This window comes from Caenorhabditis elegans, chromosome I (assembly GCF_000002985.6).
Source record: "Caenorhabditis elegans chromosome I".
Taxonomy (NCBI): Eukaryota; Metazoa; Nematoda; class Chromadorea; order Rhabditida; family Rhabditidae; genus Caenorhabditis; species Caenorhabditis elegans.
The window spans coordinates 5,149,227-5,165,005 of NC_003279.8; the positions used below are offsets into that span (position 1 = coordinate 5,149,227).

The following is a 15,779-nucleotide window of genomic DNA, read 5'->3' on the forward strand; positions in this document are numbered from 1 at the left end:
TCATTTGTTGCATCAATCAGTTTTACATTCCATATTTAAAAAAAACGGCTTCTCCCGGAGTACACAAGCTGCGTAAATCGACACACGAACGTGTCAAAAGGGATTGTAACGCAAAACTCCCATCAGTGACAGTCCGTATTTGAAAGTGGAGTAACAAGAATTAGCATTCAGCTTTAAAAGACTTAAAATATTTTGAAATTCAAAAATACCACGTGGTATTTTTTTCTAACAAGCGCGCAACTTTCACCCTGTTTTGCTGACTAGGGAACGGCCAAAACCCAGAGTGGCCTTTTGGGTCGACTCGTATGTCATTCGAAAGCTGAGATTATCAGGAGTAAGAATACCATTTCAGTTTTTGCGGGAGACTTCTGGAAATCCGGTAGCTTACGTCTGAAATTCCGACAAAATTGGCTTTGTTTTGTAACCTGCTCAAATGGTGTTAAAAAAGCATCAACCGGTGGCCTAAGTTTCTAACCTCTCAATCACCGGTTGATGCTTTTTTAACACCATTTGAGCAGGTTACAAAACAAAGCCAATTTTGTCGGAATTTCAGACGTAAATTACCGGATTTCCAGAAGTCTCCCGCAAAAACTGAAATGGTATTCTTACTCCTGATAATCTCAGCTTTCGAATGACAATACGACTCCACCCAAAAGGCCACTCTGGGTTTTGGCCGTTCCCTAGTGAGACAAGATCTGCAAATCGAACTCCGTCTGATTGGTTGAAGTTTCGGCAGAGCAAAACACTGATTGGTCTTGCAGTTCTCATTTTGGAAGAAATTCAAACAGAACAGAAAGACCAAAATTGAAAAATCAAGTTTTAAAAAATTAGATTTTACTTCTTTCCCTTGTATTTCTAAATTTCAGACTATTTTTGGTATTTTGAATCAAAATTCTCCAAACTCAATTTTTAAATACTTAGACTTCGTGTACATTTTCTTTCCGAATTTCTTTCAATTCATTTTTTACTTCCAAAAACCAAACCCTTATTTTCTCATCACGTGTTCTGCCATTTTGCCTCTTCCCCTCCCATCCCAACGACTTAATGCTCCAATTTTAGTCCCCGTTTCATTTTTTTTTTAATTTTTCATCTCAAATGCATTGTGTCTTTTTTTCTCTCAACATTCGATTTGCCTCGGATTTTTTTTAAATTTCTAGAATTTTCGTTTTTTTTGCAATTGCTATGGAGTTTTTATGGTATACGGAAGTATTTTTTTTTAAATTGATAAAAATATATAAAAGCTGAATTTTTCAAAAATTCAAAAGTATGGGAAAATCATATGGAGTCATTCTTTTTTATTTCATAAAACTCTTCAGCATAGTCAAAAATACCAGAAGATGCCAATCAAAGTATAATAGCTTGTACGGAAGTATTTTTTTTTAATTGATAAAAATATATAAAAGCTGAATTTTTCAAAAATTCAAAAGTATTGGAAAATCATATGGAGTCATTCTTTTTCATTTCATAAAACTCTTCAGCATAGTCAAAAATACCAGAAGATGCCAATCAAAGTATAATAGCTTGTACGGAAGTATTTTTTTTTTAATTGATAAAAATATATAAAAGCTGAATTTTTCAAAAATTCAAAAGTATGGGAAAATCATATGGAGTCATTCTTTTTTATTTCATAAAACTCTTCAGCATAGTCAAAAATACCAGAAGATGCCAATCAAAGTATAATAGCTTGTACGGAAGTATTTTTTTTTAAGTTGATAAAAATATATAAAAGCTGAATTTTTCAAAAATTCAAAAGTATGGGAAAATCAAATGGAGTCATTCTTTTTTATTTTATAAAACTCTTCAGCATAGTCAAAAATACCAGAAGATGCCAATCAAAGTATAATAGCTTGTACGGAAGTATTTTTTTTTTAATTGATAAAAATATATAAAAGCTGAATTTTTCAAAAATTCAAAAGTATTGGAAAATCATATGGAGTCATTCTTTTTTATTTCATAAAACTCTTCAGCATAGTCAAAAATACCAGAAGATGCCAATCAAAGTATATTAGCTTGTACGGAAGTATTTTTTTTTAAATTGATAAAAATATATAAAAGCTGAATTTTTCAAAAATTCAAAAGTATGGGAAAATCAAATGGAGTCATTCTTTTTTATTTTATAAAACTCTTCAGCATAGTCAAAAATACCAGAAGATGCCAATCAAAGTATAATAGCTTGTACGGAAGTATTTTTTTTTTAATTGATAAAAATATATAAAAGCTGAATTTTTCAAAAATTCAAAAGTATTGGAAAATCATATGGAGTCATTCTTTTTTATTTCATAAAACTCTTCAGCATAGTCAAAAATACCAGAAGATGCCAATCAAAGTATATTAGCTTGTACGGAAGTATTTTTTTTTAAATTGATAAAAATATATAAAAGCTGAATTTTTCAAAAATTCAAAAGTATGGGAAAATCAAATGGAGTCATTCTTTTTTATTTTATAAAACTCTTCAGCATAGTCAAAAATACCAGAAGATGCCAATCAAAGTATAATAGCTTGTACGGAAGTATTTTTTTTTTAATTGATAAAAATATATAAAAGCTGAATTTTTCAAAAATTCAAAAGTATTGGAAAATCATATGGAGTCATTCTTTTTTATTTCATAAAACTCTTCAGCATAGTCAAAAATACCAGAAGATGCCAATCAAAGTATATTAGCTTGTACGGAAGTATTTTTTTTTAAATTGATAAAAATATATAAAAGCTGAATTTTTCAAAAATTCAAAAGTATGGGAAAATCAAATGGAGTCATTCTTTTTTATTTTATAAAACTCTTCAGCATAGTCAAAAATACCAGAAGATGCCAATCAAAGTATAATAGCTTGTACGGAAGTATTTTTTTTTTAATTGATAAAAATATATAAAAGCTGAATTTTTCAAAAATTCAAAAGTATTGGAAAATCATATGGAGTCATTCTTTTTTATTTCATAAAACTCTTCAGCATAGTCAAAAATACCAGAAGATGCCAATCAAAGTATAATAGCTTGTACGGAAGTATTTTTTTTTTAATTGATAAAAATATATAAAAGCTGAATTTTTCAAAAATTCAAAAGTATGGGAAAATCAAATGGAGTCATTCTTTTTTATTTCATAAAACTCTTCAGCATAGTCAAAAATACCAGAAGATGCCAATCAAAGTATAATAGCTTGTACGGAAGTATTTTTTTTTAATTGATAAAAATATATAAAAGCTGAATTTTTCAAAAATTCAAAAGTATGGGAAAATCAAATGGAGTCATTCTTTTTTATTTCATAAAACTCTTCAGCATAGTCAAAAATACCAGAAGATGCCAATCAAAGTATAATAGCTTGTACGGAAGTATTTTTTTTTAATTGATAAAAGTATATAAAAGCAAGGATTTCCCATTATGTCAATACATTGTAAGGATTTCCCACTATGTCAATACATTGTAAGGATTTCCCACTTTGTCAATACATTGTAAGGATTTCCCATTATGTCAATACATTGTAAGGATTTCCCACTATGTCAATACATTGTAAGGATTTCCCACTTTGTCAATACATTGTAAGGATTTCCCACTATGTCAATACATTGTAAGGATTTCCCACTTTGTCAATACATTGTAAGGATTTCCCACTATGTCAATACATTGTAAGGATTTCCCACTATGTCAATACATTGTAAGGATTTCCCATTATGTCAATACATTGTAAGGATTTCCCACTTTGTCAATACATTGTAAGGATTTCCCACTATGTCAATACATTGTAAGGATTTCCCACTTTGTCAATACATTGTAAGGATTTCCCACTTTGTCAATACATTGTAAGGATTTCCCATTATGTCAATACATTGTAAGGATTTCCCATTATGTCAATACATTGTAAGGATTTCCCACTATGTCAATACTTTGTAAGGATTTCCCATTATGTCAATACATTGTAAGGATTTCCCACTATGTCAATACATTGTAAGGATTTCCCATTATGTCAATACATTGTAAGGATTTCCCACTATGTCAATACTTTGTAAGGATTTCCCATTATGTCAATACATTGTAAGGATTTCCCACTATGTCAATACTTTGTAAGGATTTCCCATTATGTCAATACATTGTAAGGATTTCCCACTATGTCAATACATTGTAAGGATTTCCCATTATGTCAATACATTGTAAGGATTTCCCATTATGTCAATACATTGTAAGGATTTCCCATTATGTCAATACATTGTAAGGATTTCCCACTATGTCAATACATTGTAAGGATTTCCCATTATGTCAATACATTGTAAGGATTTCCCATTATGTCAATACATTGTAAGGATTTCCCATTATGTCAATACATTGTAAGGATTTCCCATTATGTCAATACATTGTAAGGATTTCCCACTTTGTCAATACATTGTAAGGATTTCCCATTATGTCAATACATTGTAAGGATTTCCCATTATGTCAATACATTGTAAGGATTTCCCATTATGTCAATACATTGTAAGGATTTCCCATTATGTCAATACATTGTAAGGATTTCCCACTATGTCAATACATTGTAAGGATTTCCCACTTGGTCAATACATTGTAAGGATTTCCCACTATGTCAATACATTGTAAGGATTTCCCACTATGTCAATACATTGTAAGGATTTCCCACTATGTCAATACATTGTAAGGATTTCCCACTATGTCAATACATTGTAAGGATTTCCCACTATGTCAATACATTGTAAGGACTTCCCTTTCTTTTTTTTTCATTTAAAATTCATGATATTTGTGTCTCTTCCTCTCAACACGTTTTTTTTTTCAATTTCTAGAATTTTCCTTGGTTGCAATTGCTATGGAGTTTTAATGGTATCCAGGGAGAATTTCGACAGCCATGGTTTCAGAAAAAGAATTTTTTGGATTCGGCAAATATTTTCACTTTAGCTTTTCAAACATATTTTTATTTTTTATATGCAGCCACAAAAAATGCTGAAATTTCTGTTAATTTCAAAAAATGATGAGTAGGTATTTGTCATCTGCCAAATTTTTTCCAATTTCATTAAACCAATTTTCGACAATTTTTGTTCTAAATAACGAGTATAGAGAAATGTAAAAATTTAACCGTTTATAAAACGTTACCGTAGTTTTTTCTATAACATTAAAAAATTGTATTTGACAATTTCCAAAACCGCTGGAAGATTTTCTAAAAGTTTCTTAAAATGTTGCACAATCTTTCTAGGTAGTACTCTCTCTCTTTCTCTCTCTCTCCTTTTTAGCCTGGTTCTTCCCTTTCTTTGCTCGAAAAAATTTGATTCGAAAAGCAACTTATTTTCAAAAATCCAGGTAATTTTTCAAAATGGAAACACCAATTATGCAAGAAGGGGTGGAAAAAGAAATAACTCCAAGACCAATAATGGTTCAACCAATGGGAGGGATGAAGCCAATCAAATCCGCTTCTAATCCCCCAACTCCATTGGATAGTCCTTTTATGGCTGGAGCTATCAATCGTCCAAGTAAGATTTATATTAACCAATAAAATTATTTAAAAATGTTGATCCTATCGCCTGAAAATGTAGCCTAAATACTATACTACGCGAAATAACCGGCTCAATAGGGAATAATTTAAATATTTTTCCAGATTATTCCTAAAATGCTGGCAAAATTGGAGTTGTTAGCTAAATTAACCTTCATTCTTTTGATTCTATTAGATTTTAAAAATATTTGAAAAAATGCGTACTCTTATAAGACTTAATAAAAAGCGGCAAAATTTTCCAGGAACTTCAACTCGATCTGTGGGCGTTTCAATTCCAATCCACGTGGAAGGCGAGGAGCCAACTGCTCCTAAATCCATTGTGCCGGATAATTGGATTGATTGTCCGTTTAAAGAACATGGATGTCATAAAAAAGGCGAAAACTCTGAAGTTAAAAGACACGTGAGAGATGATAGGTATGTTCTGTATTCAGGATAGGCCATTGAGCTTGAAAACTCGTGTGCCTTGAATTTAAAGTGAAATAGCGCTTATGAGGATTTTGTCAAGCGGTGAAAATAATTAAATAAACGAAACACCTTAAATATTTTAGAATTATAAAATTTTTAGGCGAAAATTTTGGACGAATTGCCAAATTTCCAAAAAAAAAACTCGCAGTTTTGAGATATTTAGAGAATTCCGGCCTAATGCCAATTTATAGAATTAGATACCGTATTTCTTCTATTAGTATGGCCTCCCTATTAGACTTGCACTCCCTATTAGTATTGCCCCTCGGAGACCTTCCGAAAATTAGTATGACACTCCCTATTAGTCTTGCACTCCCTGTTAGTATTGCAAGCGAGAAGACCATCGAAAAATAGTATTGCAGCCATATTAATATAAGAAATACGGTAATAGGAATTTCATTTAAAACCCATAGATTTTTTGTTAGGAGATGTACACTAAAATTAGTAATGTGATGCATGTTAAAGCAAAAAAAAATGCTCAAAATTTCCAGAAATCTCCATTTGGTTCTTTTGTGCCAGTCACTCAATCCAATTCGTACCAAAATCAACATCCAACAATCTGCCTATGTTGATAAATACGTGGGAATGCTTCAATACATGAGCATTGCAGAATCGGCATTCGAGAAATATGGAAGCCAACATACATTCCGTATTCCAAAAATTGGATTGACTGTCGTAAAAGCGACAAAGAACAAATCTCATCGATCGATTTATAGTCAACCATTTTATTCTCATGGTTATGGGTATAAAATGATGGCTGTTGCTGCACCATATGGTGATGGACTCGGTTTGTTCACAATTATTTCAGCGGAGCAACTACCGTATTTCCTCTATTAGTCTTGCATGCAAGGTTGCAAGACTAATTTTAGAAGATCCAATAGCTTTGTAAAATGGACCGTTTATTGTCAAAAACTTGACTTGAAACAGTCTAAATCATAAAAAAATACATACTTTTCTATTATTTTATCCATTATTTGAACAATTTAAAATTTAATTTGGCAAAAAAATGGCGAAATTGTTGAAGTTTTCATAAAATACTGCTGGCCTGGCAGGAAGAGGGGAGACTATTAGGAACTTCAATACTAATAGAAGCTGCAAGACTAATTTTCGATTGGTCCGTGGGGATGCAATACTAATAGAGTAAATACGGTATATTTTTCGTCATTCTTAGGCCCATTTATTCCAAAAGCTTTTTTGTAGATTAAAAAAAAAAGTACGGTATTCCGGTGGATTCTTTGCCGTTTGAGCAGAGTAACCGTAAATATAGAGCTAGTAGAAAATAAGTAAAAATAAATGCTGTATTGTTCTAAATTTTGTTCAAGAAACCCACTTTGTACTATGAATTTGACATTTATAAATTGCAAGGCTTTTTGTTCGAAAAAAAAAAATTTACAAGTATGTATGTTACTAAATATTCACCAAAACTTTCACTAGATTTAAATCAAACAATTGTTTATCTACAAAAATTTGGAGATTTTAATTTTTTGGACTATTATCGGTTTTTCGTAAGTGTCCGTAGTGGAAAAACATTTTGGAAACTTTTTCATTTTTATTTTTTCGGAAAAGTCTTACTTTTTTAATACTACCTAAGATTTTAGAAAACTGTTTTACCTTCAATTTACAAATGTTTAGCACTTAAAATCCCAAAGATCGTTGCGGGACCCAGCCTGTGCCTTTAAAGTCACCTCTCACACGTTTTGAAAATAGTTATCGAATTTCCAGCATTTCGCGAGTATTTCTCTGTGTTTGTTTGTCTCATGAAAGGCGAATGGGATGATATTCTCGAGTGGCCATTTCGTTGTGACGTCACGTTTTCGATTCTTTCGGATGACAAGAAGGAATTGTGTATGTTTAAAGTGAAAATCAATATGTAAAAATTTTAAAAAATAATTTAGCTTCAAAATACACAACATTGACTGAATTCGGAAAACCCTGGATGGAAAATCGAAGATGAACAGAGAAAGAATGAAAAATCCAATTTTAAAACGAGTTTCTGTTAAAATTTTAACTATATGTGGATAGTTAAAAATTGTTTGAATTTCTTCCAAAATGTGAACTGCACGACCAATCAGCAATTCGCTCCGCCCATTTTCCAGCCAATCAGACGAAGTGGGCGGAGTTCGAAGATGCTGATTGGTCTAGCAGTTATTAACAGAATAGCCAAAATTGAAAAGTATAGTTTTAAAAATGGGATTTTTCGTTTTTCCTTTGTAGCATTACGAATTTCTGGATTTCCGACAATTAAGGGTATTTTATTTTAAAGCAAAAACCCCATTCTACCTCGAAAGAAATAAAATGAAAAATACGAAAATTACAGTGACAAAGACAATCTATGTGAACGAAATGCCCGAGATTCAGGAATTTCTTGAAAGACCTGAAGGACTACGGAATGGAACTTTTGGTTTTCAGGTATTACTGATTGGTGAAGTTTTGCGCGTTTTTTCCCTACAGTACCCGCTCTCGTCACACGCAAAACGGTGTGCGCCTTTAAGATCTACAGTAACTTAATTCATAATATTATGATCGGGTTTTTAAAAACTATTTTTGTTGAAAAAAGATAACCTAGAAAGCAATATTTTGGTAAAAAATAAAATAATAAACTTCAAAATAACAAAATGGGTACTGTACTATTTAAAGGCGCACTCCTTTTCGCGTGGCCCTCGATTTAAAAATGTGCTACTTCACAGTCTCCTCCAGTGGAAATCGGTCCGTTGGCGCACTTCTCGTGCATCGCGTGGAAAATTGAGAAATTACCAAAACTTTCAATTTACTGTTTTTCTTTATATTTTTTATAACATAGGCTTGGGTGGAAGATTACTTTTCAAATAAACATCAATTTCTACTAGAAAAATGATGATAAATATACAAAATATGAGAAAAACTCAATTTTTAGTTGTTTTTACTTTTTATATCAGCGCTTTTATTTTTGAACCAAAATCAAAAATCTTTTTTTCTCCTCCTTTCCCCCAATTAGCTTTACAATTGATACCTAATTTCAAAATATGAAATCGATTTTAAACCCACAAAAACCGAAGGAAATCATTTTTCAGTGGTAAAATTTTCCAACGCTCACGAGAAACGCGCAAGCCCCCTTGTTGGGTCATTTCCACGTGAGGAGGCTGTGTACTTCAGAACTTTCTTCCGTTGGCAAAAGTAACCGAATTCGCTGCTGATGGTGACATCTTTATCCAAATAAAGGTCTTATTGAGCAAGGAGAAACAAAAAACCCAAGCTAAAGAAGTCGATTCGTCTGAGTGTCAGTCCGAGATGGTCGGATCATCGAAAGCGAAAAGTGAATGAAGTTTTCCAGTGAATAAATGATTCCAATTGTTAGATGCAGTTTGGATTTTAAAATTTTATTGTCTCCGGGAGACCATAACAAAAGCATTACATGCTCAACTTAACAAAACAACAATGGCTATAACCTATGAACGACTTGTAATCATTGCCGAAGATTGACAAGCTGCACGTAGGATGAGCCAGAACAATGGGGAACAGAGGGCGGGGGGAATAAAACAATTATTGAACAATTATGTACCACTTAGATAAGATATAGCATTAAAGACATAGTGGGATACAAATAAAAAAATTGATACAAAAGATGAGTTGGATTAAAAAATGGTACAACTTGATCTTCGGGTGAGTGCTTAAGCATTGACACGGCGGTCGATCATGTCGCCGGAGCCCATATAGCTGATGCCATCGGTCATTTTCTTCAAACGAGCTGATTCTGGTCCAGTAACCTCGGGAATTTCATTAGCATTGCTGAAAAGGCATAGTCATAAATGCTTGAATCGAAAAAATCTGAAAACTCACATGGCTTCATTCCACAAATTACGCCCTCTCTTCGCGTATTCATTTGCAACATACAGTGGCGTTGGAATCGACGTGGGAAGTCCGACAATTTGATGGAGGTGACACAGATTGAAGGTGAATTCTTCCAATGCCGACATACCAATATTACGATCATCAGCAAGAACAGTATAGAGCGGGGTCTTTGCCGATCCCTGAAGAGTCATGTGCGAGTTCAAGAAGAACTGCTTGCATGCTGGGTTGGTAACACCATAATCAACGGTAAGTCCTGGACCAATATTGAGCTCCCATGGTTTTGGCGGTGCCGAAGTCAATGTGCCAGAATTGCTTGCGCCAGCGCTGTTAGATCCACCGCTGGAAGATCCACCAGACTGAAATAATAATCAACATTAAACGTCAAGACTTCTTGCCCACTCACCTCTTTCTTGAAGAATCTATAGGTGTGCTCCTTCGAGACCACGATATAAAGCAATTGAGTGTCCGGCGAAAAGTTTCTCATGGCAACACGAGCAAGAGGAACTTCATAGGAGATGATTGGTCCGTGATTTCCTTCGCTGGAGCCACTTCGGTAGATTGTGATGCGCTTTGGCGCTTTGCCATCGTGGAACTTCTTATATCCTTTGATTGAATAGGAGACGATATCCTCAATTGGTGCAATGGTCTGAAAGCTCAACATGAATAAAATAGTATGACTGAAAAACGCACTTCTTGACCAGCAGCGTTCAATACGAAATCTCCACTAAACTCCTGCTTCCCATTTCCATTGTATGCGAAACCCACAATAGTCGGATTGAGAATTCCTCTGCTTTCCATGATGTACTTGGTCCCAGGTGGTGGGCTGGAGATACCAACGCCGATGATCAGATGCTCTTGAAGGAAGCTGAAATTTTGTACATGGATAAACAATTGAACGCGTAATAATATACTTCTTCGTATCGAGGTAAACGTAGTTGGACCCTCCTAGTTTCACGTTGGTCTTGTTAATAACGTTCTCCAATGTTAGTTTCTTTGATGCGTTGACGACGCTCAAAGCCTTGGACAACTTCATATCCTGAACAATCATCTGAGTATGATGCTCGATGAACTTGTATTTTTCTGTAACAAACAAAACTTATTGAGAAGAGCCAATTATGACATACGATGCAAGCAAGTGATATTGTCTTCAGTGATGCACAGAACAAAAGTGCATCCAGCATTCGCAGCCTCACGCAAACGATTTTCGATAGCATCAGGGGTGAGAAGATTGACGTCTCCAGGTGGCGGAAACAGAATTCCTTTCGAACGACTCATATTCATGAACTCGTCACAAAAACGTCTGAAAAATCAGAAAAAACCAATCAATTTTAAGTAGAGTAAGACTAACCTCATAACGTCGCGATTCATTTGTGATCCCGGCGACCCCACGCCGTACAACGCCCATACTTTCGGAGCCACAGCTGAACGGTTGTAGCGTTGTGGGCGCCATTTGCAATCTCTTGGATTGATGAGATGTTCACCCGTTTCAAATGAAGCCAACCTAATGGCCGGGAGGTTTCGCCCTTTCACCACAAGAGGCTCATCGCAAACAGTCACTCCCATTTTACCGAGCACCTCGTTTTCAGCTGTGATCTTCGCTGCAATCTTTCCCGTCATGATCAAACGTTGGCGAATGTCTGGCAACACTGCACTTTCTTTTGTGGTTCGTTGACTTTGAGAACTTGTTTGCTGAGTGATTCTAACACGTTGATTTGGACTGATAGTAATCAACTCCATGGGATAGAAGTTGAGAGCTCCTCTTTCCTTACAAACGATGAGATTGGCGTTCGGATAGCGAAGTTGAATCTTATATTTATCCTTGAAGTAGGTGGCAACGGTACAAGTACCACCACCTTCGAGCTCGAATCTGGCAGTTGCGGCTCCTTCGTGATGAATGCTTTCAATTTTGTGATGACGTGTGCGTCCTCTATAGTTTGAATGACAGTCAAGTCCTTTGATGACAGCTGCACATCGTTCTCTTTCGGATCCAGTGATTCCGTTAGCCAGATTGGATGTGATCGATGACAATTTTTGGAAAACGAGTTGCTCCATATGGAATGCCACCTTCATTCCTGAAGATTGAAATATACTTGTCTATTTTGAGCTAAAAACTAACCGTCAATGACAATCGATGGGTTATTCTGGTTACGTCCGTATGGACCCTCAATGAATTGGAGGGTTTTCTTGAGACCCGGTTTCATTTGTTTCCCATCTCCAACTTCCACAATGTCGCATGGAGCGTACCCTTCTTGCAATGGATTAATGAAAAACATCTTTCCGTGCTCGAACACTACACATTTGGAGGTTTCGCGAATTGCGTACTGACTCATAGCGAGATCGAGAATCTGCTTATAAGCCATATTGACAGACTCGATGTTAGAATCCGATGTACGTCTTCCAATATCTTCCAGGGAGAAATTCACGACTGGGTTCTTGGTAGGAAAAACTTCCAGTTTGATACACGGCAGCACCATTAGGTCTTTCAAGTTGGTGTCCGCACCGTTAATTTGAAACACTTTTGTCTGAAATTAGGAATGCATCGAAAGTACAAATAAAATCTCGATACCTTAATTTTTCCAGTTGGAATTCCTTCAAAAAGATTCATGCTGGTGAAGAGAATGCTCTGTCCATCGTAGATGATGCAGTTCTCAGACGACTTGAAAAAGTCCTCAAAGCGGTTCAATGCGTGGAACAGAATAGCACTGCACTTCTCATGGCGGTCATGAACAATGAAGCTGAAATTGAATGCATAGGAAATTTGAATTCGATCATCAATATCTTACTCTTCTTTTCCTTTTTTAGTGAAAGTTACTTCTTTCTTCGATGAAAGTTCAGCAGTGATGTGCACACTGTATTGATAAAAGTTGGAAGTTTTATGTACTTCGACTCCAAACACATTTGTCAGGACTTCAGTCACGCTACCGAAAGTTCCAGGTTCGGTTGGAGAAGGATAGATCTTCGGATCCGGCGGAATCTAAAATATCATATTTATTCTAAGCAATAACGAGAACCGATCTCACCTCAAGCTGTTCGAGTCGCTTAATACACGCATCGTGAGCAGTTTTGTGTTCCGAGGTGACAGGAAGAGTCGGAACCGGAACCGGTGGGACTGGTGGTGGTGGATGAAGTCCTGGCGGAGCGGTGACCGGTGGAAAACCAACTGGTGGCACTGGTGGCATTGTTACCGGTGGAACCGGTGTAGCAGGCATTGTGAATGTTGTTAGTGAATACTACCTGAAATCGGAGAACGATTGCATTATGAACAATATCTTAAAATTTACGAATAACGTGTTGGAAAAAAATTGAATAAGTTTATGCAACTTTTCGGGATACATGCATTCTCTAAATCTTATAACTTATAACTTGAAAAAAGAACTATTGAAACACGTTTTTGTTAGATACTTGAAAAATATGAAGATTTCAACAAGAAATACTGAAAAATCGTGCACGGAAATGAATATTTTGGGACAGTAGGTAACATTTTTTGAAGTAGTGCGAATAGCTACCGTATACCTTAGACAGCGTTGCGAGACCCACTCAGATGAAAACTCGATGCGCCTTTAATTTCAAATTGAACGACCTTTGAAAAAAAAACATGTTGAACAAATTTTTAAATAAGTTTTATTATGGGAGACATTTTGAAAGCAAAACAAAACAAAAACAAAATAACTTTACAACTATCCTAGGCTAAACGAAATAAAATTATTGTGGGCGAAGACGAATGAATCCTTGAATAATTCGAACTTGCTCTTGATTCACATTACATTTCTCGAAAATGCGATTGGCGAGAGGCTCAAGTTTTGCACGGTTGGCGGTCAACGACATAATTTGCAGGCAAGTCGCTGCAGCATATGTATCACGTTTTCTAAGAGCATCTTCGAACAATTCTGCCATTGCCCATGGCCTAGCATGTCCACGTGGATAAACAGTCGCTTCGTCCCCACTGCTTGCAGTTTCATCAAGCAGTAGATCTAACAGTTCGTAAGCTTTCTGCTGTTCTCCGATTCTGGTCAAGAGCAAAGCACATTCTGAGATCTGCAAAATTTGAGAAATATACGACTTATGGTTTGAAAAATAATATTAAAACCTGGCTAGGCGACAGTTTCCTTTGGAGCCTTCTCATTCTCTCTTCTGTGAATTGGCTGAACTCAACCCAAACTGCAACCAATTTTTGGACAAGAGATGTGAATTGCTCCCGTTCACTAGTTCCCAATGTCTGAAAAAAACTTGTAAAAAACACAAGATATTTGGAAATAAAACTTACATGTAGTTGTACATTACACAACTGTTTGCGCATTTCTTCTCCAATAACTCCATTCATCTGTCCAGCTGCAATACCGTCGATGATTACTCTCCGTAACAGTGGCCAATGACGATCGGAGGATGCAGCGAGTTTTCGAAAAACTAGTGATGACAGATAATTGTTGACTCCAACAAGTCGTGGTACCATGGTGGTGTACAAATCATAAATTCTGTTCAGTGAAGCACTTTGTTCCACAGCCAATTGTAATTGTCTATTATAGAACATTGATTCAATTGTGAATGCTGGCATCTTTACTTCGTTTGCTTTGGATTCATAAATTGAAACAAGATTTTCTGCGAGGTTCTCATTTGCAGCTCTGTAATGGATTCCCATTGCTTCGACGAAGAAAAGATTACAAGTGGATGTAATCGGCTTGAGAGTTTTTCCAGTAAGGCTATTCTGAATTTCATTGAGCCAAGATATAGCCACGGTGAGCTGGTGATTATAGGTCTTCTTTTGCTCGTCACTCTCTCGTTTTTCATTATCCAATAATTTAAAATCTATGATGTTTTTGATAATTAAATGAAAAGATGACAGTGCTGGTTCAACTCCAATCTCTTTCATTTCTCCAATAATTTCAGTGAACGCCTTCACACGATCTTCAAACTTTCCAGCTTTTGCAGCAGACGACAGTAATGCATTGAACGTGAAAATATCGGGTGTCATTCTGAGGGAAATCATTTCAGCTACCAATTTCTTCCCGACACTGTAGCTTGAAGCGCCAATTAATCCATTGAACGCTTCTCGGTAAACTTTTCCTTTTGCAGCTCGATGCTCCTTGTACAATTCTCTAGCTCTTTCCAAACTAGAATGATCAGAAAACTTGCATAGACCAGCAATCATTATAGAAACGGTTTCATCAGTTTTTGGGAGAGTTTCGAAAAGAAGATCAGCGACTGCACCCGATTTCCATGAGGATGTAGAATCTTCTCCAAAATTGCGCATTCCAACAAACTCCTCCCATTCTGCGAAAGGTACGTTTGACGAATTGTAATAGGTTACAAGACGGAATAGTTCCAGCTGGACTTTCTCGCTAACGTCAACGTTCTCTGATCGCATGCGTTCATACAAAATACACGAGTCTTTTACTTCTCGACTTGAAATCATTTTAAGCAGGTTATTCTCTGTCGGTTCAACTTGAAGGGGATCTGCTAGATGTCGAGGACGGAAAACCGGGAGCTGAGGTTGATCTCTGTCAAAAGCGAAGAGGGTTGGCCATTCTGTAGCTAGTTCTCGTGCAGCTCTTTTGCCAAACTCCTAAAATTATCAAACTTATTCTAATATTCCGGCAAAAATTTTACCTTCGCCATAAAATAGGTCTTTTTCGTTGACTGCGTGGAAGGAATGGTAATTGGATCGTCAATGTAGGCAAAATGTGGAGCAGTTGTGTCCGGGCCAACGGTTTCTGACAAGGCATTTAACAAATCTGTTGGAGATCTCTGGAAATATAGAAGTTCAAGTATGAATTTTTAAAAATAGTCAACCTCGATTGCTGGCTGTATTGTCAATTTTTGAGATAATGCAGGCTCAACCGACGATAAACTGCGAGTTATAACTCTGCCAAGTCCCATGCGGCCGATCATTGCCTAAAAAATATTAAGTTAAGCAAAGAAAGATGAAAAACACTCAAAACGTAAAAAGCCTAAGTAAGAACCAAAAAAAAAAATCGGGTGTTAAAATGTTTTGTCCGCAGTATTGCGCGCCGTG

At 35.7% G+C, this 15,779-nt stretch overlaps 3 protein-coding genes across 3 annotated transcripts; 1 reads left to right on the forward strand and 2 right to left on the reverse strand.

Annotated features, from left to right (window-relative positions):
* The first annotated feature begins 5,287 nt into the window (after window positions 1–5,287).
* On the forward strand, window positions 5,288–9,274 carry trf-2 (MATH domain-containing protein). The gene is made up of 6 exons (NM_059133.3): window positions 5,288–5,459; window positions 5,722–5,893; window positions 6,433–6,728; window positions 7,664–7,786; window positions 8,259–8,350; window positions 9,074–9,274. Exons 1-6 carry the CDS (start codon window positions 5,303–5,305, stop codon window positions 9,239–9,241), a joined length of 1,008 nt encoding a protein of 335 aa, NP_491534.2. The 5' UTR covers window positions 5,288–5,302; the 3' UTR covers window positions 9,242–9,274.
* A 10-nt stretch (window positions 9,275–9,284) lies between these two features.
* ppw-2 (Piwi domain-containing protein) lies at window positions 9,285–13,006 on the reverse strand. Its single transcript, NM_059134.7, has 11 exons — window positions 12,790–13,006; window positions 12,553–12,743; window positions 12,336–12,504; window positions 11,886–12,291; window positions 11,118–11,841; window positions 10,894–11,069; window positions 10,681–10,849; window positions 10,460–10,634; window positions 10,173–10,415; window positions 9,758–10,125; window positions 9,285–9,706 (listed from the first exon to the last, which is right to left on the reverse strand). The coding sequence occupies exons 1-11, from the start codon at window positions 12,976–12,978 to the stop codon at window positions 9,589–9,591; spliced, it is 2,928 nt and encodes a 975-aa protein (NP_491535.1). The 5' UTR covers window positions 12,979–13,006; the 3' UTR covers window positions 9,285–9,588.
* A 369-nt stretch (window positions 13,007–13,375) lies between these two features.
* On the reverse strand, window positions 13,376–15,658 carry let-630 (Small ribosomal subunit protein mS39). The gene is made up of 5 exons (NM_059135.7): window positions 15,557–15,658; window positions 15,374–15,511; window positions 14,034–15,329; window positions 13,857–13,985; window positions 13,376–13,804 (listed from the first exon to the last, which is right to left on the reverse strand). The coding sequence occupies exons 1-5, from the start codon at window positions 15,653–15,655 to the stop codon at window positions 13,472–13,474; spliced, it is 1,995 nt and encodes a 664-aa protein (NP_491536.2). The 5' UTR covers window positions 15,656–15,658; the 3' UTR covers window positions 13,376–13,471.
* Between the last annotated feature and the right edge of the window lie 121 nt (window positions 15,659–15,779).

Excerpts from the sequence above, each read along its gene's own strand:
- let-630 (NM_059135.7), bottom strand. The coding sequence starts at position 15,655 with ATGATCGGCCGCATGGGACTTGGCAGAGTTATAACTCGCAGTTTATCG. Across the intron at positions 15,512-15,556 it reads CAATACAGCCAGCAATCGAG|AGATCTCCAACAGATTTGTT; the intron begins GTTGACTATTTT and ends CTATATTTCCAG. Across the intron at positions 15,330-15,373 it reads AGACCTATTTTATGGCGAAG|GAGTTTGGCAAAAGAGCTGC; the intron begins GTAAAATTTTTG and ends TGATAATTTTAG.
- ppw-2 (NM_059134.7), bottom strand. The coding sequence starts at position 12,978 with ATGCCTGCTACACCGGTTCCACCGGTAACAATGCCACCAGTGCCACCA. Across the intron at positions 11,842-11,885 it reads CCCATCGATTGTCATTGACG|GAATGAAGGTGGCATTCCAT; the intron begins GTTAGTTTTTAG and ends TTCAATCTTCAG. Across the intron at positions 10,850-10,893 it reads CAATATCACTTGCTTGCATC|AAAAATACAAGTTCATCGAG; the intron begins GTATGTCATAAT and ends TGTTTGTTACAG.
- trf-2 (NM_059133.3), top strand. The coding sequence starts at position 5,303 with ATGGAAACACCAATTATGCAAGAAGGGGTGGAAAAAGAAATAACTCCA. Across the intron at positions 5,894-6,432 it reads AGACACGTGAGAGATGATAG|AAATCTCCATTTGGTTCTTT; the intron begins GTATGTTCTGTA and ends CAAAATTTCCAG. Across the intron at positions 6,729-7,663 it reads ACCATATGGTGATGGACTCG|CATTTCGCGAGTATTTCTCT; the intron begins GTTTGTTCACAA and ends TCGAATTTCCAG.